Source organism: Bison bison, unplaced genomic scaffold, assembly GCF_000754665.1.
Source record: "Bison bison bison isolate TAMUID 2011002044 unplaced genomic scaffold, Bison_UMD1.0 scf7180017864376, whole genome shotgun sequence".
Classification (NCBI taxonomy): Eukaryota; Metazoa; Chordata; class Mammalia; order Artiodactyla; family Bovidae; genus Bison; species Bison bison.
In genome coordinates, this window is record NW_011494948.1 from 8,468,293 (window position 1) to 8,491,771 (window position 23,479).

Sequence of the window (23,479 nt, forward strand, 5' to 3'; positions counted from 1 at the left end):
TATGGTGCTAGTGGTAAAGAACCCTCCTGACAAAGCCATGGGTTCGATCCCTGGGTCAGGACGGCATGGCAACCCACTCCAGCCTTCCTTTGGCAGCCACTCCACTCCCATTCTTGCTGGGAGAATCCCATGGACAGTGGAGCCTAGTGGGCTGCAGTCAATGGGGTCACAGAGTCAGACACAACTTAGCATGTGTGATACATAGTGGACAGTCAATCGAGGCAAAGAGCATGGACAGATGGTTGTGATGATTTCCATTAAGTAAATAAAGCAGATCTTAGCTTATTATTATTTGAATGTTTTCCTGGATTTACAAAATAAAATATTTTGCAAAAATTCAATGACAGAATACTAACATAAGTCAAAAGGCCATACTACATGCAAACAAAAGTTGCATTCACTTTCTTCAGTAGTTTCATTCTTTCTTTAGTAGCTCTCTCTAAATGTCTACCAAACCTGTGAAGTTTAGGGTCTTGGTTTATGAGAAACCTTCATTAGCCATTATGAATCATCAGTTCATTACGTCTAAGACAGGAAAGTTCCTAAGCAAAAATCTGAACAAATTTTTCATTTGTTCAAAATTCATTTGTTCAAAATTCATTTGTTCAAAATTTCATTTTTAAATTCTGGTCACACTCTAACCCCTCTAATAATTAACAATTACTGAACAAATACATTGTGTTGACATTTTTCTAAGAACTTTCCACATATTGATTTACTTCAACATCTAATAGCTTGGATCTTCCAAGGTCCAAGTAAGCATTACACACAGTGAAGAGAAAGTCTACCAGGTAGACTTAGCCACGATTTTCAGCTCCAAGGCCCTCAAAGATTTATCTATAATAGTAAGATTATCTGAACCATTTACTTATTATATTTGTCACTTATAAATAGATCTATAAATACTGAAATATTTACTGATCATAATATGATAGCTAATATTTCTGACAAAATAATCCAGTTGCCAGAGGATATAGAAATAGAGAATACCATCAAACATGAGCAGTCATTAATGGAAACTGTTTACAGCTGAGTTTAATTTTGCATATATTTGAAAATTACATTATCGTCTTTTTTTTAAAACAAGAACTCACTTGAACCATAATCTTAGCAACAATCCAATTAATAGCAACTGGCGGCTCTTAGGTTGGTGCCTCACACTGACCGTCTGTCTCTGCACCTTCTATTTCTCTTATAGCACTCGTCACAAGGTGTAGTTAGCTTTTGTACTTGATTTTAGTCTGTCTCTCACTGAGTTTTAAGTTCAGAAAGAAACAGGTCTGATTTATTGCTGAAACTTCAGCGGCTAGTACAAGACCTGTGCTGAATGGGAACTAAGTTAGTATTTCACAAGGAAGGCAAGAAGAAAGAAAACTATATTAGCACCACAGAAGACACTTAACGTCTCATTTAGCATCTTGTTTAGTCACCAGCTCTTTAGAAACCCATGGACTGCAGCCCACCAGGCTCCTCTGTCCATGTGATTTCCCAGACAAGAATACTGGACTGGGGTGCCATTTCCTCTTCCAGGGGATCTCCCTGACCCACGGATCTAACCCACGTCTCTTGCATCTCCCACATTGGCGGGCAGATTCTTTACCACTGAGCCACCAGGGAAGCCCTAACATATTATTTCATTTAATTACAACCACCCATGAGAAAAAGGCCATGAGAAAACATACATACATGCCTTGCTCTAGGTCATCAGCTGAGAGGCAGGAGGGCCAGAATTTGGAGGTGACCTGGATCTGCTAGGCAGGACTGAGAACCCAGGTATGCACCACCCCCAGCACCCCAACATACCTGGTTAGTGCAGAGACAATTTCTGCTCACAGAGGGTAAGAATGGAACCTCGACTCAACAGCTAATATAAAGCAGACCTGACATACTGAAATCAGACCTATGTTAGTCTTCCTATTATTGAGTCTCTCATTTAATGAACTCACTTGGAAAATACATCTCATGGATGGCCCCTCCATGGTATACCATATCTACTGTTGCTGCTACTGCTAAGTGGCTTCAGTCGTGTCCGACTCTGTGCAACCCCACAGACGGCAGCCCACCAGGCTCCCCCATTCCTGGGATTCTCCAGGCAAGAATACTGGAGTGGGTTGCCATTTCCTTCTCCAATGCATATCTACTAGCACATCTAAAAAATCTGCCTGCCATCCAGACCAAATACTGGGTAGATCACTGCCCCAAATATATACTGAATATAGATTTGAATTTATGCTGATGAGTTTTTGAAGATACTATACAAATGTTACATAAAGAACAAATACAAAAAAAAAAAAAATAGGAGCAAAGCAGAAACACTACAATTAGGATAGGGTTATAGTAAATTAGGGTCAGGTAGACCTCGATTTAAATGTTGCTGTGAAGCTCTGGGACAAAGATTTACCTTCCTTAAGTCTGTTTCCTGAGCGTATTGATATGGATAACAGTGGCTTAAACACCTTACAATGAAAGCTCCTTCCTCTAAAATTCTCATAAGCGTGTAAAAACCTTTGAGAAGCAGATTGAATTTATCCTCTTACCTTCTTCCTCCTGCGTTGGTTTCGGCGTATGGAGCCCTTCTGCCTGGCCAGCTGAAAGTCTTCGGTGTAACTAATAACCCAGCTACTCAGCCACGCACCAGCCTGGGCTACAAGGACCTGTCCTGTCTCAGCTTGGCTGGCCTGGAACCCAGCCGGCACCCAGGTGGTGATTCCACAGCCCAAGCTTGGGAGGCCAGCCCATCTCTGGCCTGAGATTTGGACTCCAGAAGGTGTGGGCAGCTGAGAGGTGGCCTCCCCCTGCCAGAGGAGCCTCCAGAGCCAAGTTTGGAGCGCCTTCCCAAATGTATTCCCCACTGGACCTTCATTAGATCTGTTAAATTAAAAAAAAAAAAAAAAAGTACTCACCACACTGACCTTCAGGTGTTTGAACAAGACACTCTGGTGCGCGGCTCAGTCAACATGGAGGACAAAAGTGTCTCCATCATACTTAGTACTTATGTGTCTCTTTCAAACTTCTCACCCTCAGTCCTAATAATGCTCATCTGAACCTAACATGAGTGGTCACATCACTCTTCCACAAAACCCAACATCGATATTTGACAGCGGGGAGACCTAGAGCTTCCCGGTAATCCTTCCAGATAAAACAGCAATGCCATCAGCCTCAGTTTTCCCTGACACTTACTACGCCAACACTAAGTTTCATAGTGGCTCTTTAGAATAAAATATATTTTCCTAGAAGTCTAGGGATGTAACAGCTACATCTTGGCAATGAGAGTAGAAACCTGGTCAACCGCTAGTATGCTGGTTTCTCATCACATGTGTGTCAATTGCAGAGTTTGCCTTTTCAAAAAAAAAGCTTGGATGATGGAGGAGGACTCCTAGGAGATGAGGTATCCATCAATACATGTGAGGCTTCCTGTTTAATCAACCAGTTTAGAGAAAAGAAGGAGTCACCCTAGAAGGTTCCCTCGACTCACCCGTAAGCTTAACGACCCCTAAGTGACTCAATGTTACTCCAGAAATAAGCCGCAGTAATGATTCTCCCTTCCTTCCTTGCATTTTTTTCTTTTTAATTGGAAGGCTGGGATCTATTTGCTTAAGCAAGATAACTATACCAAATTAGATGGTGCTTGTTGGAATAAGGAATGTATAAAGTTTAAAGTAAATAAATGATTTTAAAGCGTGACACAAATTAAGCAACATGAATAATTACCATCAACCTTTTCTGATCATTTGGGATCCATCTGGGGAGAATACTCTACCAAAAGAAATTCCCTCCACAGAAGAACCCTTGACAGGCTCAGCCTGGGTCTGAAACAGTGATTCTCAGCTCTGATAACAGTGGATTCACCTGAAGTACTTTTAAAGCTAGTCAGGCCCACTCCCACACGAGGTTCGAACAGGCAGCTAGGCTGGAAAATCACTGGCCTCAAAAGAAAATGGTGGCCTGTGAAAGCTGAGGTCACCAGGGCACTTAGGAACCCCTCAGAGACAGGGTAACCAGTCTCAGCAGAGTGTACCTAATACTGCCTATTATCCAAGAGGCTTGGTTCCCCGAGCTTCTTGTCTCCTCGGGTGAACGAAACCCTGGCGACTTTGGTGACCAAGCTTGTCACCACTTGTTATGTAACCCAGGCAGGGCAACATCGTTACATGTGCTTGTTTCTCTCTCATCCTTCTTTGGCTTCTCAATTTCCTCAGAGTCAGCCGTGGGACACAACACTAACAGGAAGACAGAGGTAATCGTGCCTCCCCACCATAATAGACCTCTTTCACAGTCATCCCTCATCTAGGATTCAGCTCAGGTGTAGATGGTGCAGCCTGATAACCACAATCACCCTGAAGATTTATGAAGTATCTGCGAGGTGGCATAGAGCTAGACACTTTCCACTAGTCATTTCTGAAAAAAAAGATGCTGTCTTCTGTTGTTGGGAATACTGACGCTCAGAATGATTAGGCAACTTGATCAAAACACGCATGGCTGAGACCCAAATCTACCTGGCTCTGTAAAAATCTACATGGCTCTCTACCCAAATCTAACCCTGTCTTTAAATCTTGACCCTTACAGAGTTTCTGATCCCCATCCTGAAATTCCATGAAGTCTGATCCATGAGAAAACGCAAAGGTACTGGAAAAGCGGAGAGCGTGGGGCAGTCAGTCATTCCTGCCTTCGTACCTGTGGGTTTGCTAACTGGCCAACTCCTGACAGTGAGAAGGGAAGGAGGAAGGGACAGGACCAGGGCAGAGGGAGGGATGAGCTGACACACGTGAGAGAATCAGAAGCTGCGGAGCACAAACCGCCCTGGAAGGAAGGAGACAGAAAGAGAAAGGGCAAGCCCCAGGAGGCCAGATGAGGCCAAGGTATGGTCACATGCACAAACTTCACTTTGTTCTCTCCCCTTAGGACCTGCTCCTTCTTTGGCTGCCGCCAAACAAAACTCATTTGACTCTTATCAGATTTAACCCAACCTTGGGAAGGCCAGTAAGTCAAAAGCAGTGAAATGATTTCTGCTTTCAGAGTGTCCATGTCAGAAACCTGGTCAGGACACGGTGAGAGAAATGGATAGGGAGGAGTGGGGGAGTGTGTTTTGGGGCCAATAGTGTTATAAGTAAAGGGAGAAAAACAAACAGAAGTTAAATTTTACTCAGTGCTGACCTAGAGTCCACTCTTCAATGACCCCAGCTGGAGAAAACCCTTTGTCCCATGGCAGCCAAGTGTAGGGTCAGTGCTACCGTTCAAATTAAGTCAAACAGTGAAAATCAAATTTTTGGTTTCTGCACGTGACATTGGCTTCTGAGACTGCATTGATCCTTCCCTGCTCTCCACTTTTCTCCTCCAGGAAAGGGGAGGTGTGTGTCCATACTGACTCAGACCTCCCTGGAGACCCAGGCTGCATGCTGGTTCTCAGGCCCCTCCATTGGCTTAATCAAAAGCCACCTGCGGGAAGCTGCTGGTCAGATGGACTTTCCCACAATCCCCAGTTAGCACAACATCAAGTCAGAAGGCTGCTCTGGAAGCCAATACAAACAGAGCCAGACATGTTTTCCCCAGGGGGCCCTGATGTCCAGATGGGTTTCTCAGCTTGGCTGCTGCCCACACATCCATGCTGGTGAGCCAAGGCTGGGGGTTGGTTTTCTAATCTTCCCACAGGTAGACAAGCTGGTTCCCTCAGTAGAGACTCAGAGCGAGGGTAACTTTGGGAATCAGGAAAGGGGAAACCCCTTCCTTGCCACCCTCCTTGTCCCTGTTAGACAAAAAGAAGGAAAAGAATACATTGTAAGGTGAAAATGGGGCTGAGAACGGAGCACTGGGGAAATAAATGTTAGAATATGGTGCTAATCAGGCAAGAATATGAGATTTTTAAGTAACCGAAGTCTACTTCATGTCCTTTGAAATACCATATGACAAGCCTTCTGGGGCACTGAATATGGCCTCATTCGACAAGGTCATCCATAAATGTAGCTGTAGAAAGACTGAGAGAAACAAGATATCCAAAACTGATAACAACAATGGCTAGCACCCTTTCTGGTCCATCTTATTTAATCCCCACAACAACCATTTAAATCTCTCCTGGTGGCTCAGACAGTAAAGAATCTGCCTGCAAAGGAGGAAACCCAGGTTCCATCCCTGGGTCGGGAAGATGCCCTGGAAAAGAGAATGGCAACCCACTCCAGTATTCTTGTCTGGAGAATCTCGTGGACAGAGAAGCCCAGTGGGCAACAATCCATGGGGTCACAAAGAGTCAGACATGACTGAGCGACTAATACTACTAATTCCTACTGTTCCCATTTTACAGATGAGGATACTGAGGCTTCAAGAGTTTTATCCGCCCACAAAGTTTGTCTCTTTGCCAGGTACTTGTCATACTTTACCGTGTTTATTTCTATCACACTGGAGTTGCTCTTATATTCTAGTTGAAGGGTAACAGACGTCCTGCTCTACCCAAGAAGAGAAAGTATAGGAAGGAATAAGCCAGTTCTGCTTCCTCTTGTGTCCCTAGTGCAAATCACGGTGCTGGCACCTGGTTATTACCAGTAAAGTTTTTTGAGACAATGAAAATAGTCATATTGGCCTCAGCTTAATGGTGAACTTTATTCCACAACTTGGAAACCAAGAAACCTGCAAAACTAATGCCCAAGGATCAAAAACATATGTATAGTGCCAGGTTATATGAGATTAATAAGTGTTTCATAATTTAAAAGATGAATAAATGAATGATTGCTCTCTTATGAGTGTTTCAGGGCAAGACTGGGCTATATTCCTATGCCTCTTCCTACCTGATTTTCCATGTCTGTATTTTTCCACGTATGTATTTCCATGTCTGTGTGCCCCTTTGCTTAGAAGCTTTTGGCTTAGAAAAATCAGGCCTGAAGCACAGCTTAGCTGTGTGAAATTAAGCCTCTTAATAATTCCTTATTGAAAATCACAATAATGAGTTTCTTTAAAACTCCCACGACATATTTTATCCTCTTATCTGTGTTTATTTCTTCCAGTAAACAAGAAAATTTAAACAAATCCAAGAAATATTCTAAGTTCTTTTTCCCCTTTTGCAGGAAAGACAGTTCTTTAGACATAATTTCTTTAAAAATAAAGTGCATATAATTTTCCACATTCAAGACTTCTCTATTTGTGGAAGATTCTGAAAATAGAAGCATCTGCCATAATATCAGGGGCTTTGGAGCTGAAGCGTCTGTCCAAACTCACAGACGGGTATTTCAAAATATTGAGGTAGTCTCCGGCATAGCCGTGATGAATTTTGTCAGGAGAAGGGGGCCATTTTCAATCTTGGACCCCCACCTGGTTTTGCCTCACTGTTGACTCACATACCTGCCTACAGCAATACACACTGGTTTTGGCCTGTGCTAGGCCACGCACCATCAATGGAGTCCATTGTTTTCCAGCAAGGCACCTGCACAACAGGCTCAAACAATGAGGCCATACCTCAAGCCCCTCCTTTCTCCTCAGGGCACCCAAGGTGAAAGAAAACTTGTTGAGGCCCGGAAGCCCACTTGCATCATAATTAGACTGCCTGGCCAAATGAAAACCACCACCGTCTCTAGGAACAATTTCCAAGTTTGGGGTACTCGCAAAGCTCTGGGCCAAGGCAGCGTTAGCAGGACCTGCGCTCTCTTCTTGCCTCTGAATGAATTTAAGGAGTGAAGACTGAGAACTGCCAGGCGCCGCAACTCTGCCCCTGACTTTGGTTTGGTTTTTACAAGCAAACACGCACACATAGGCTATCCTCAGACCTGTGAGCTCATCATGAGTGGAGCTCCATAACCTACCTGCACCAGGGCTGAGCCAGAGCCACCGAACACTGAATTCCACACTATGGAATGTCTTGTCTCAGGAAGTGACAGTGCTACTACAATAACAAAGATGGCTCAATTTAAAAATGCTTATTTATGACAATAAAAATTATTCAATTTATTACAGTCTATGGGGTCGCTCGATGGACATTGAGTTTGGGTGAACTCCGGGAGTTGGTGATGGACAGGGAGGCCTGGCATGCCGTGATTCGTGGGGTCGCAAAGAGTCAGACACGACTGAGCGACTGAACTGAACTGATGGGGTCACAAGAGTCAGACATGACCGAGCGACTAAGCGCACACGGCGTGCGCACACACACACACACACACACACACACACACGTATAAAATAGATAACCATGGGAATTTGCTGTATGACTCAGGGAACTCAAACTGGGGCTCTGTAACAACCCAGAGGGGTGGGAACATATGTATACCTGTGGCTGATTCATGCTAATATATGGCAGAGGCCAGCACAGTATTGTGAAGCAAGTTTTCTTCAATTAAATAATTTGGGGAAAAATTATCAATTTGTAAAGGTTTTACTCTTTCACTATCTTATCTATCTGTTGGTTCATTTGAATGTAAAAGACACAACACAAAGGTAATGATTATGGCTTTTGCAGTCAGGCATACATGGGTTCTACGCTTGGGCCCACCACATCAAGGATGCATGACTCTGGAGTAAATTGCTTAATCTCCGAATTCCTCTTTTTTTCATCTGAAAAATGGGGATATTGACAGCTAGAATATTACTGAGAATTAAATTAAATTACTGTATGTAAAATATTTAGTACAGACCCTGAACCACAGTTACAGGTTCTTAATAAATGATCACTATTACTCTATTGTTTTTTTTATAAGCTCAGTGATACATTAATAAAGACTATGGTGGTAGAATAACATCTTGAATGAAATATTGAGTTTCAAATGTCCACCTTCACCAAAACTTAAAGAGGCTTACAATTTTGAAATTAAAATTGATTAATTAATTAATTAACCAAACCATTCTCACATAAATCCTGGAAAACAGAGATGGTCAATTTTAATCCAATTAAAGTTGTTTTAGTTTTGATTTGAGGTTAAGAGAATTCTACAACCTTCAAATTCTATACCATTTAAAAGAAGATAACTAAATGATTTCATTGGACCAAATTGTAAGACACATGTTAAGCAATTAAAGTCTGCTCATTGAATGATATTTAAATCTATCATTTCCACTATTTATTCGAATAAGTCACCTCACCTCTGGGCCTCAGTTTACTCATCAGTAAAATAGGAATATGATTAGTACTTACCTTTCATGAGCCTTAAAAGGATTAAATAAGATAATAGAAGCAAAATCCTTAGCCCAGGGCCTGACTCAATTATCATTCAATGAATGTTAACTATGCCCACTCTTGTGTTAATGCCAACAAAACTGTTCCCCTCTTAAGTTCCCTGCCCTCTGTAATCCTCTGTTATGTACCTTTGTCACTGGGGGAAATCTTGATATTGGTGGCTCCGTGGTCATTTCTAACATGTGCTATTGATTTGACTTATTTCTCCACACAAAACTCCTTTAAACTGGATGGAGAATGCGCCCTGAGAGTTCTCACTGGAGGGGTGGCCAGTGGGAACAGAGCTCCAGAACCAGGAAATCGGAAGGGGAAACCACTGAACCTGGAGCAACCCATGTGGATTTCATTAGCACCAGGTAACACACTCACAGTTTAGTAAGTGCTCCCAGTAAGAACACATAAGCTGGAGCAGAACCCAGTTTTGATTTCAAGCTATCTAGGAAAGAGGCCAAGGAGAAAAATTAATAGTCTCTACCAAATCCAATGTGTTTCTGTTCTCATGAAGGGAAGATCACGCCAGTGTTACACCTTTTGTCCCAAGCCTTACAATAAGTCTGGGTCTTTTCTGCTTCAGGAATTTATTTATATGCAAAGCTTTTCAAGGAGATAAAAGTTAAATGTAGCTATATGTTATAGCTGATTAATCAAAATAGGAGTAGATAAACAAATCAGAGTACGAATAGATAAAATCAAAGTAAAAAAATAAAAAGAATAGATAAAATCAGAACTTCTCTAAAAACTGAAAGTACATATATGTTGTATTTGTGAGGAACTTACAAATGTATCAGAAAAACTGGAGAACATTTAAGAATGCTTACTTTATCTTTACTATATGCCACTGCTCTAGTTAATTAGTTAAAGGCTAGCTATAACCAGGACTATCATGAAGCTAGATCTAAAATGGAATATGTATAAGAAAATTTTCTGTGATCCTCTTTTATGACCTATAAGGATATTTACATCTATTTTTCTGGTTTATGTTTTTACTTTTTCCTTAATCTGATTCTTGCTTTTCCTAGGATGTGCCTCATACATTAAAATGTTTGTATTCATTGAAAGTCATTAATTATACTCTAGTTTGGGTATGGACTTTCTTCCAAATGAAGGATGCAAAGCAAACCATAATTTTCTTTCCTCTGCCTATGTCAGCTATAAGGTGAAGAAAAATTAATTAGGCTCAACCCTTGACTTAGTATGTTTTTTTTAATTTTTGCAATGGAAAAGAATGTTTATGTGTACAAACAGGCAGGATTATCTATGTTATTATCATCTAATTTGAACATTACTTTGGAACTGATTATTTTGCTAGATTATGACACAACTCCAACAATGTTTCACAAAAGTCCGCAGTTAAATTAATATGGAAGTTACATGTATGCTCATACACTCTCACTTCTGCACATCCCTCAAATTCCAGGTTACATTTAGCTTTGTATGGAATATTCTTTAACAGGAATCAACTCTTTCTGGTACAGAACAACTAATTATTCATGATTCAACCAGTGTTGCTGATTTAATAAGTCAAGTGAGAATGATAAGGCAATGAAGAAATGGGGATATTTAAGTATTCTGGATAATTTGGTTTAGTATGGCAAACACTAGGTTATTCATGTATTTGTGTTTTTACAAATTAGCCAAGGAACTGTAGTAAAAATGGATTTGGGGCTGAAACTTATATTACAATATCTCAATTTGAATTTGTAACCATGATAAAATTCCATCAGTGTCACTTCTCTTTCATGTTCCTCGGATAAGTGTAAAAACCACTTACTTTTTGTACTAACAAAGAGAATTTGGATTCTGGAGGAGTAAAAATGTGAGAAAGAGTAATTGGAAGAAACAGATATGATCAGGGCAGGGTGGATCTGACTCACCTTCTAAGTCTCTCTTTCTGAGAATAGTCTCTTTTCACTCTGTACCTTGAAGGGTACTGGGCTGCTGGTGGAGGTGACAGGCATGGATCCAGTGTAGCCCTGGGCTCGTTTACTTCTGTGGTCACCCTATTTGGGGTGGGGAAGACGGTGAAGGTGGTTTTAGGGGACAGAACAATCCCCAGCTGTTCTTATTAAATGTGGGCAACCCCCTTCAGGTCATCAATCCCACCATCCCCATTTGTTATCTCTGCCTCTTGACACAGTTATGCTACCTGCCCTGCCCTCCCCCAACCACCCCAACCCCCGCCGTCAAGAACTGTGACCATCTGCACTTTTGACCCTCACAGCAAAAACATGCATACTGCAAAGACTTCTTCAGACAACCCAACCAAAGAGAATAATCTGTTAAAAATAACAGTGGTGAAAACTTGGAAAATGCAAGTTTCCACCTCTATTTTGCCCTCAATCTCTCCTTTAGGCCCTTAACATGGACTACTTTGGTCCCATTAAAATCCAACACCCCATGGTACTCCAGAGAGGGGCATTTTGTTGACATGGAGGAAAAGACCATTTTGGTGTAAGAGACACCATGAGCATCACCAGTTTCCAACCTTGGACAGAAAGAGCAATTTTGGACCACCTGAGGATGATATGGGGATATTTGGGATTGGGTGAACAGGGAGTGAGGGGAAAACCAAGAAGGGGGAATTCTACAGTGGGGAGTGGAAGGAAAGACAGAACATTTGCTTCCTGTCTCATGGGAGCAGCTACTGTGTCCTGTAAAGACTTTGAGGGATCCTCCGTATGAAGTCTGGAAAGCTGCATATCTCAGGCTTATGCAGTTTCTCCCAGTCCACTGCAGATCTCACCACCTTATCCAGTCCCCACCTTGAGAGGAAAGAATGGAGTGTCATGTGGTGGAGCACAGATGTCAGCTGTCAGCTTGTCCGAGGCGGGAGGAGAGTCAGACGCTGCACTCTCGCCTGGGGTTTCCTCTGCTCTCAACGTCTCTCCGTTCAGTTCTCACGACTTTTCTCTATTTGAGAAAACTTCTATTCCTTGCAAATTCTTGTGTGTCCTATAAAATAAAGCTATTTAGAAAATTAACAGACTTAAGAAATCAATGCTTTTCTTCGTTCACAAAGAAAGCAAATTGGCATCACCTGAAGGGAACTTCTAGAAACTAAGATTGGGTCATGTACAGGTATGCAGTTTCCATTCAAGCAATGGTCTCTTGGAAGGACTCTGTTGAATAATCTCAGTACAGACTTACTGGCTGCCACAGAATTAAAACTAAAAGGGAAAGGAAGTGATGCTCTCCAACCAGTAGCGATTCAATTATTTTCAAATCACAACACACACACACACCAAAAGCCAGTGAAAATAATTAATGGCCTTACATCTTCAACTCTAAAAGAAACAAACTAATCCATTTACTTCTGACTAATGGGTCATAAAGCCTTATGGTGATAACAATAATAATAATAATAGTAGTAAGAACTTACGTACTGTAAGAACTGTATATGCACAATCTCATTTATCCTCTCAATAGCTTAATGAGACAGGTACTCTTACTAGTATCTAATTTTACAGATAATGGAACTGAGGTGAAGAAAGTTTATATAACTTGCTATACAGCTGACCATTTCTAGCATTTGAAACAGGCAGTATAACTCTAGAGCAGGGTCTTGAAATAATTGTGTATTCTTCCTCACAGTTCACTGAAGAATTGATGCTTTCTAATTGTGGTGCTGGAGAAGATTATTGAGAGTCCCTTGGACAGCAGCGAGATCAAACCAGTCAGTCCTAAAGGAAATCAAACCTGAATATTCACTGGAAGGAACAATGCCAAAGCTGAAGCTCCAATACTTTGGTCACCTGAGTGCAAATGGTCAACTCATTGGAAAAGACTCTGATGTTGTGAAAGACTGATGGCAGGGGGAGAAGCAGGCAACAGAGGATGAGATGGTTGGATAACACCATTGACTCAATGGACATGAGTTTGAGCAAACTCTGGGAGACAGTGAAGGACAGGGAAGCCTGGCATTCTGCAGTTCAGAGGGTCGCAAAGTCAGTCATGACTGAGCAACTGAACAACTTCCTCACTACCATCTCTCTTCTATCCCCAAATCTTGATTGATGCCAACAAAGTCAAACATGTTCATAAGAGTAAAAAGTCTCTCAACAGGTAAAAATTTTACTTCAAGTATAATATTCTTAAACTATTTCCTAAGACATTTCTTAATCTTCTAAAATATGTAATCACCATCTCATGATGGAGCCTTCCAGAATTCTCCTTTTGTTTTTTCAATAGATTGTGGTCAACTGATTTCCCTGCAACTCCACCCACAGCAGTATAAACCACTATATCAGGGTGATTTGGGGAGATTAAAGAGACCTGAGCCATAAATTAGAGGTGGTGGGATCAGGCCACTGGATTTGTCTCAACAAGTCTTCAATTGGGAGGGTCAAATTCCAGGCATTTTTATTTCTTTTCAATCAAGCTTGCATTAGTTTTGATTCATTCGTGCACATTACTCAGATGGATCCCAAAACCATTTAAGCTGGTTCCTTTTCAATTAGCTGTTACTGAACTGCAGCTGACTCCATTCAGAAATGCTGTATTCAAGGAGCTTGGATCTGGGATACCGTCCTCAATTTCAGCTCGTGTCCCACCTCCCTGTGCATAAGGAACATTAACCCCCCCTTACAATGAAAAGTAGCTCTGCTCCTTGGAAATCTTAGATGCTGCTCCTTTTCAGGCACGGGGAGAAAGGAATTCTTCTTCTCCAGTAGTCACAAAACCACCAAACCCACAGCCACAGGGTGGCCCCAGGACTTACCTCCTCCTGTTGAATGTGTGTGTTTGCGGCCCTGTGGTTTTTCAGTGGAGCAGACCACAGTCCAGTCATCCTGAGCACACATTACATCTTCACCTCACTGCTGAAAGGCCTTTCCTGGTGAGTAGGGGCTGAAATTCTAGAACTGCACTTGCATTTTTACTTCCATTGTTTAGAGAGCTTGTGAAGAGTATACGTACTAGGAATTGCAAGAAGGGTTTACACAGATACACCCATGCCCAGTGCAAAACTGCAAGTACCGAACTGGAAGAGTCACCATCCCAGACGCTAAGAAATTAAACCCATGCTACAAAATTCCCAAATGGAAGGACCAAGATGCACTTCTAAAATACTACTGACCCCAAGACTGGTGCAGGAATAGTGGGGGGACGAGACGGAGGAGGAAAATAAAACATGAGGCCAGAGTCTGTAGCATAGCTCATTTTATTGTTTAAACAGTTTTTGCATAGGAAATATATCTGCTTCCAGTAATTGACTGCAGTATGAGCAGCTGCTAGCAGTATAGGCTGGATATAACAGTAACAATCACATTAAGTCAAGCTTGATTTACACCAGTTTAAAACTTGTGGCAATTGAGTTCATTTGCAACCCACAAAAAGTACCCAAAGAACGTTATCCTCCAACCGGGCACAATAAAACCTTCGCTAACATTCTGGCCCCTTCTGAGGCTGATCCCAGCGGTCTGAATGCCAGAAATTAAGTAACTGTCATATAATACATCCTACTGCTAAAGGTTTGTTACACGGAGATTGTGCATGTGTCTCTTTTTTGAAAAATTTAATTAAAACACAAGGTTCTGTAATTATGGCCCATGAGGACAAAATGCCAAAAGTTTTAAAATGGATCAACCCTGGTGTGTAGCTAGCAAGCAATAACTGACTACTCGTCACCTACAGTTGTACTAAATGTATCTAAAGAAACACACAGTCCTACAAAAGTTGTTCTCAGAGAAATATCATTGAGGTGGGGGCACCTCTTCCCAGGATGCTAAAAGTTCTATATGATATAAGCACAAATTAACAGCTTGATGAAGACATAATCTACTGCAGCTTTGAGAAGCCTATTCCTGGGATGGAGTTACCCCTCACATTCTACAATGTTGTAGAGAGATTTTTTTTTTCCAAGAAAATGTCATTTGAAACATATTTACAACTGAACTCAACAGAGACTGTGAAATTGAACAGGCACTGCTCATTTGTTTGAGTTTTTTGGTAAACATTTTGCTGGTTTTTTTTTTGTTTTGTTTTGTTTGTTTCTTTCTCGTTTTGCATCAACTTTTTTCAGTCCATGCAACTTCAATGCCCTCGATGAAGAATGCATAATAAGCCATACTTCTTGAAAAAAAAAAAAAAAGACCTCCTTCTGCATAAAAAGATATATTTGCCACATCAGTCCCTGTAGCACAGTTTTCAAAACCATTCTGTCAAAAATACAGTAATACAAGACCGGCTTTAGTGTCACCAGCTCACACTGTCTTCTGTGTACATAGGCCACCATTTATTACCGGTACTGATCATGCAATAAAAGTTATCAGAGGCTGGGGCTGGCGTGCTGGTAGGCTAGTGCCACTGAAGCCTTTTCACAATCTCAACATACATTTGAATTGCAACACACAGATATTTCTAAAGAGTCTTAACTAGTGAACCCTTTTATTATTTAAAAAAAAAAAAACAAACTACTTACAACCATTGAAGAAAGAATTGCAACAACAACAACAACAAAAAGTAAAAATTGACCGTCTCCAACTTGTCCCCTTTGACTATATGAACAATGTCACCAACAGATCTGTGGCACGGACACAGTACAAAGAGTTGTCATGGCAATGAGTTTGGCTGATGCAAAGGTCATTGTGCAGGGTCAAAGGGCAAAAATCAGTGGTCCATGTTACCCCCCAACTGCAGTGCTCCACCCCACCCACACAATTTCATAAGGAATTAGAAAAAAACAGGGGAACTACCAGAAAGTGCAAAAAATGAAGAAGGCAGCTTTCAGCTCCTTCAGCATGGAGTAGAACATTCAATTTTAAGCTTTTACTATTGAACTTGAATAGCCTGCACATTAAAAAAAAAAAAAGTTTTCTATAGAAACCCAATTTTTTAAAGTCCAGGAAGCATGCAGCTGGTTAATGTTAACCAAAGACCTTGACAGGAACATGTAAACTATATTGAATGTCATGCTTGGGGCCTATCTGCCAGCAATATTGTAGTTGTTTCGTTAAAAATGAATACTGTACACTGAATATGGGATAACTTTCTGCAGCCTTCATCGTTTCACACGATACATAGAGTTTGAATCTAGGTAAAGAACATATGTCCTGGTGTCACTCTGCTGAAATGTCCCTGTGCAATCTCTTTTGTTGAGTCCTTATGAAGCTACAAGTCACAAATCCAAGATTCTGCTCCCTGAGGACACGTTATGTGAGACATAGCACTGTTTTGTCATTTTCTGCCTATCCTGAATGCTCTGTGAAACAACCTTAAATACCATCACGTAACAATCACAAAAACTTTTGCTAAAGGCCGTTTATACTAATAAAAAGACAGTGGTGCTTCCGACATTCTGAAATGCTCTGAAAACCAACTTTTCCAATACTAAATACAACAAAATAACCTTCATAAAATATAACTTTTCTCCATTTACACTTTTTAAAGGATTAGTATCCTATGCTTTTCAAGCACAGGAATCTGTGAAATAACTCCTAACATGGACAGATTTTTTTTCTTTTTTAATACATAACTTAAGAGCCTGGAGAGTTTTAACTCAAGTCCAGTCTCCAAACAAGGAATATTCTTGTTTACTTTAAAAATGGAAACAACATATAGTTCCATTATAATTGTTAAAAAGTTAGCTTTACAAACATGGGAATTTTAATTTAAAAAAAAATTCTTAACAAAACTATACAGTGTACAAATTACTGTCTACAAGGTAGGCGGTTTGTGAAGAAGACCTTTCGCTCTTCTTGCTACTCGCAGCTTCACAGATTCATTCACATATTTTTTTTTAAATGGAGCTGCCCACCCGAACATTACCCCATAACTATATTGCTATAATTACGATTTTTGCCATGTCTTTATGTACAGTCTCCTTCACTGCCTTATTCTTTTCTTCTCCTTAGACAAGCCCTCAAACGCTCATGTTACTCCAGAGGAAACACTTCAGAGGCACTGTGAGGGGTGGGCTGCAAAGCAACGCAAGGAAAGTTGAACAGTGCCATGGAGCCAGGGGCTGGAGACGCCACCCCCTACTGATGCCCTTGGGTGACCTTCACCATCCTGTAGCTCTGCAATTCTGGGGAGGGGAGGGGCGTGCAAGACCTGCAAGAGGGGGGCCCTTAGTCACAAGATACTTCCTGGTAAAAAGAGAAGGAGGCCAAAATGGATTTGAGATTATATAGAGAGTAGGATCTTTTTAAAGAGTTTTATCTCAAAGGGAAGGGAGAAAAAAAATGATTTTAAAAAAAGCAACACTTGAACTAGGCTTTTGTATTCAAGAGGCAGGCAGGAATACCCACAGTGTGTAACTTATGCAGCTAGAGCTGCTCATTCACTGGCAAAAATTTTTAAAAAGAGAGCAAGTCTGCTCTTAAAAAAATACTGTGTGTCCTGTGAGGTGAATTTGTTCACCTATTAGGTTGGAGACCTGAAGAGCTTGGCTGAGATGATCTGTTTTCTACCAGGGCAAGTCATCACAAAAATGACTGAACTTACTTTTGAACTTGCACTGCCATGATCCTGCTGTGCTTTTCAGCATTGGGGCTATCAAACTGAATGGGCTAATCAAATACAATTCTCAGGCCCGTAAGCATTGTTCTAAAGTCTTCATCATTAAATGATATGCTGTGAGAACAATAGACAGTTTATTTTATTAGGCCATGGCCTGGGGGAAGGGGGTCAGGGGGCTCCTCATGGCAGCCCACCATGTGTCACTAATTCTAAAAGAGTTTCCTTCTAGTAATGAATTCCCTCAATGGAACTGGGGGGCAGTTGGGAGAAGTAAAGTAGAACCAGCCTCCATTCACCCTCTAGCCCTCCCGGGAAATCAAATCCAATATATATTTGAGGTACCATCCCTTAAAAAAAAAAAAAAATCCCATCAGCCTCTAATGGGCTTAACTCATCCACAGGAAAATTCATTTCTTAAAATTCACTATTTCCCTTCTGCTCGGGTTCTCAGTTTAAAAGGGCAGGTAAAATGAAAACATAACAAGATTTATTTATTTATTTTTGTTGTTCTTTAAAAATTGAACTTTGATTTTAATCAAAGTTAGAAGTCCGAATACATTTAATAATAGCAACCCTCTGTTCAATCTTCTGGATATTTAAATAATATATCTTTTTTTCCAAGCATACTACCATCCACTTGAAGTAGTGAGACACAGGTAAATCACAGACTACTGTTCACAAAATGAAATGGGGAAGAGAAGTGGTGGGGAAAGGATATGGGAGCACCCCCTCCAGCAGGATGGCAGATTTTAGAGGAGAAAGTAGACTCAGGTGTTACACCCCTAAAGTCGAAACATCTGCTAAATGTACTTCTCAACAACTATCTTTGCCAAATATGAGACAGGCTCATTCTCCACTGTGGATCCGAAACTTTCAAGAAAAACGACCACCCCCAACAACAACAACAGAAAGATAAGACCATTTGTTTTAAGCCAAGTCTGCCTCCAGGAGAACTGGTTGTGTTCACTTGTTCTTACTCGTTTGTTGTTATGAAAACCAGAAATGAGTTCAGCTTGCACCCCAGGTGGGGAGTTCGAGAGGGGGAAACCTGTGTTTAAGTTGAAGTTTGTCACAGTAGGCAGAACAGTCGCTTTGCAGCCCAGGCCCATCTCAGGGTGCACTGCTTCACAGCTACACTGTAAAGTGTTAAAAATCCTCCCACCCACCCCAGAATATATATATATGTATATTAAAAAAAATCCCCTGTCCATCTCTCAGTACACAAAAGGACCTCATCACACTGCAAAAATAGCAGTACCCACTTTGGTCAATTAAAACAAACAAACAAAAAAAGCATACATTATTTTTTTTTTTAAATCTGTGTACTTACCTATATAACCAATACAGCTAAAAGCACTACCTACATAGGCAAAACTTGGTATTGCATAATTCGTATAAATTTGAAACCCCTCCCCCCCAAATATTAATTGGAAGATGAAAAACATGAAAGGTTAATAGAAAAAACACCAAAATACTGAAAATATTGCTGGTCGATTACAATTTTTAAGCGGCAACTATACACAGCCATGATATGCTTTATAAATGTGAGATAAAGGTATAACTGTCTAAAAAATCCATGATGTCACACATTTTTCTTCGTCTGGAGTACAAAATATTTTGTCATAAAAATGGTAAAGATTTAAAATGATAATAAATGCAGCAAAACAAGTGTAGTGATGTCACTTTTTTGTTTTTTTTTTGTAGTTTTTTTTTTTTTGTTTTTTGTTTTTTAGATTTCAAGGCAAGGCACGTAATGTGGACATTATATCTTCGTGCAAATTAGGATTACTGGAAAGAGTATTTTTAATTAAAATTTTAAGAGACATAGAGGCAAAAATGTGTCTGCCCATGCACACTACAGATCTGTCAATACAAGAAGTTTGTTGAACAAGGCTAATGTCTGAAAGCACCATGCAAGTATTCAGCACCCTGATTACATCTGTTTTCTCAAGAGTGCGTTTTTACATCCTACACCCTGGCATTCCCAGTTTGTAAACCGTAAGCTTTACCCTTGTGACATGGATTTGCCTGCCTCTTTGTCTCTAGAATGCAGATTTTACAGAACCTTTTGTACACCCTATGGGTTCTTGATGCAACCAGTAATTTTAAATAAATAAATTCTACCTCCAAGGAGGCTGCAGCTAAACCAACATAAGTGCTGTGTTTTCATTAAATTTTTTTTTTTTCCCTCAAGCACATGATTTGTCTTGATTTAATGCCTTTTTACTGCCCTCAAAAACTGAGGGGAAAATAAATTCGTTCAAAATTCTCTTAAATTCTTTTTAATCCCCTCAATTTAGAGTCCAAGGGCTGAAGGACTTATAATCATGATTCCCCTTTAGATATAAATTTATAAATTGCACTTGCCTCTGTTAAGTGTTTCTTTTGTGGGGAAAATATTATATTAATTTTTACTGTTGCATGCAGAGATAACACTTCACCTACAAAGAGGCATTTCTTCCATAGAGCCTTTTGTGTTCAAACTGTTTTTTTTTTTTCTTTTTTCTTTTTTTCCTTTTTTTTTTCTTTTTTTCCTCTTTTTTTCTTTTTTTTTTTTTTAAGATTTCAAACTGGGTTACACACTGGAAAAGGCTGGGTTAAGGGCCAAAATTTAATAAATCTGTACTGATAACTAAAGGCTACAGAGATTTTATATATATTTCTTTTAACTTTTAGAAATCAGAGTGCTTATAAAATGGCTGGCTCATGGCTCTGTCACGCCCAGCACCTCTGATGCCGCCTCCTAGCCTTCGTTGGTGAGATAACCAGGAATAGTGATTCCATGCGTAAACAACAAGATACTAAACCAATAAAACTAGCTTATCATGCAAATATTAAGGCATCTAGAAAGTCAGTTAAAATATATTGTCATAGAGACAGAACATCTATTTCCCAGCGGACTTCATGTAACAAAGGCTACTTTGCAGGGGCTGCGAACTACCATCAGTGAAATACCATCGACCCTTTTTACGTCATTACAGTTTCAACCTTAAGGGAATTAGTGATTGTAAGTGCTGCGATTGCTGGTCTATTATCTTCTTTCTTCAGTTTCCTTCCTTTCTCCCTTTTTGTTTTGTTTGTTTTGTCCAGTCTTCCTCTTTTCCTTTTTTTAAAAAAAAATTCTTAAACTAGTGTTGTATTTCATTTTTTCCCCTCAGTTGCTTGTTTCTGCTTGAAGGAAAGGTTCTCCGATTATGTTCAAACCGTAATTTTGGACATTTGCCGGTAGGATGGGTGTCCTATTTGATACTTGGAAAGGAACCAAGCTAGCCCAGGTACCAGGACTGTCGGCAGGAAGGGGGCAGAAGAGGGGCAGGAGGGAGGGAAGAGAAAAAGAAAAAAATACGTTAAAATCTATAACAATATTAGAGACATAAATTCCATAGGCATCAAATTACTACTATAACTTTTCCAAATTAGAGTCTAATATGAGATACATGTGCTTATAAATTATACATATTATGCATATATAAACTACATGGTCTATTTCTCTTACAGATGCTAAGACTATTGTGAGGCAGAAAATATCTCAAGTAAGACTCATCCACAGGTAAACTCTAATTGACTGAGAGAGCATATTCTTCCTAAAATATTTGGTCCGTTTTGATGTAAATATAGTATGATTTTCTGTCAAGAAGAGCAAATCTACAACAGTATCGATATACTTTGCAAGTTATATTCTGATCTTGTTTTAATTCACAACAGTTGTGATGTATTTCAGTCTTTTTACCTGCCTATATTTCCCAGCCATATTGAAAATGATTCCTTTTCCCTCAAAATAAGAGAAAGTATATTTTCCAGGAAGGCCGGTGCATAATACTGAGTTTGAAGCTGACACCAGAAACCTTTTCCTCCCTGTCAGTCATGTTTCCACACCCCAGCTGCTCTGAGTTTGGGAGTTGGGAGAGGGGTGTGGGTAGAGCTCCACAGGGAGTAAGCAGAGGAGAGTCCTGCCCGTCTCCAACTGACTCTAATTTCACCTATGCTGTATTTGGGGTTATTTAAAACAAAAAATTTTGAAAAACAGTTGTCTAATTGCTACTGGCATTAGTTCAATTCAGTTCAGTTGCTCAATCGTGTCTGACTCTTTGCGACCCCATGACTGCAACACACCAGGCTTCCCTGTCCATCACCAGTTCCCGGAGTTTGCTACTGGCATAATCCCTCATTAAACAAATATCACATAGAGGAAAATAACACAAGACCTACATATCATAGATAAACCCATACCATACATTTCGAGTATACCTAACCAGACGCATTGTTAGTTTCAATATTCAACTTGGAGTGAATGTCAGTTAAGTAACAGCTGCACAAATAATCATGAACCAAGAAAACACCCAACTGACAATTCCATACCCAGTTTTATCATGGTTTGGCATGGAAACACAACTTCAGTGTTTTAAATTTAATTGATCCTCTAAATTTAATTTACATTCTTTTCTTTATTTTTGGAAGCAAGAAGTGAGATGGATTCTACTACTGTAGCTATCAAGCTAGACATCCTCATTTTTTTCAGGTTTGAATTCCAAAGGTGCAAAAACCTTTATGGAATATTAACTTGAAGAAACAATTTCCCTACCCACCCACCCCCACAAAGAAAAAGCTTGGATTAAAACAAAAGAACTTGGTATGTAACTTTTTTTAATCTCATGATACTTTTAAAGAAATAATTAGGCTTATTATTACATGTCTAGGTACATACTTCTGAGTTAATATTTTAATAGGAAAAACTTCACAGTAACATTTTATGCTCAAAGGATTTTGTGATTAGACTATGAGCTCCATAAAAACAAAGTTCATTTCTCTTTTTGTTCTCCGTCTAACACAGTACTTAGTACATTATAGGTGCTCAATACTTTTTGGATAAACAAGCAAATCAATTAAATATTCCAAATCACACCCAACTATTTATTTTCTAAAAGTGTTGCTCATAATCACATAGTTTCATGAATACATTGCAATTTGGCCCCCTATGATAAGAAAACTGGCATCTCTGGACTTAGAATGAGAGATGTTGCATATTAACAAAAATTAACTATGCAGGAGTAACCAAATAATACTTGAAACCAAAAACTGACACTAAAAAGATATGTCATCATCAGATGAAAAATCATAATTCTACAGAATAAAAAGTTGTTATTGAAACTTTTTCTAAGAGACTTAATTGTTTTCACATATTTCTTTCTTCCCACACACATCTTCAACAAGTATTTCTGCACTTTGCATCACTGATTGGGAAGAGTGTTACATGACACATTATTAAATATTTTTCCTCTACTGTCCTTCTACTGTACTTAGTTATATAGTACTACAATAGCTCTACCTCGTATCATAATTATCTGTACCTATGATTATCTTACTGACTGAAAGGTAAGATCTGTAAAGAAAATGACCTTATCAATCCTCATTACTGGCCATAGCTGATGCTAATCATTTCTTAACAAATAAATGACAAAAACGGATCTCCTTATTTTTTAACCTAAAGCATGAAGCATGTATGAAAAACAAAAAGACTAGCTCAAATGGATAATCCTTGACAGTAAAAGACAATGTCAACAACAAGTGAATCACTTTGCAAAATTAATGAGTCCCAAATTAAATGGGCTCTAGGAAGTCATTTAGAAACTACATACTTTAGGAAAATAAAGTGTATTTTAATGCTTGAAAATAGATGTGGCTCTTAAATGGAGAAGTTTACCAATTAATGGCCGAAAAGATAAAAATTCAGGGTTTAATTTGCAATAGCTTTCTTACTCAGTTCTTTAGAAAAGACATGTATTGTTACCTTTGGAAAATCCTCAATAAAAATAAATAGATGCTAGTGACTAAAAGGACTCTTGCTGCAGAATATCTAACAAATTCAATTTAGAT

The 23,479-nt window shown here is 39.7% G+C and overlaps 1 protein-coding gene across 8 annotated transcripts in view; it reads right to left on the reverse strand.

Moving 5' to 3' along the window:
- Nucleotides 1-14,288: 14,288 nt before the first annotated feature.
- Nucleotides 14,289-23,479, reverse strand: part of NFIB (nuclear factor I/B) — a 257,564-nt gene continuing 248,373 nt past the window's right edge. For 7 of the 8 annotated variants that reach the window (XM_010857013.1, XM_010857020.1, XM_010857017.1 and 4 more), the window contains one exon: nucleotides 14,289-20,889. In XM_010857013.1, coding sequence (XP_010855315.1) covers nucleotides 20,760-20,889 — 130 coding nt within the window. In that variant the 3' untranslated portion in view covers nucleotides 14,289-20,759. The remainder of the gene's footprint in view (nucleotides 20,890-23,479) is intronic. The other variant, XM_010857019.1, reaches the window with a different exon arrangement.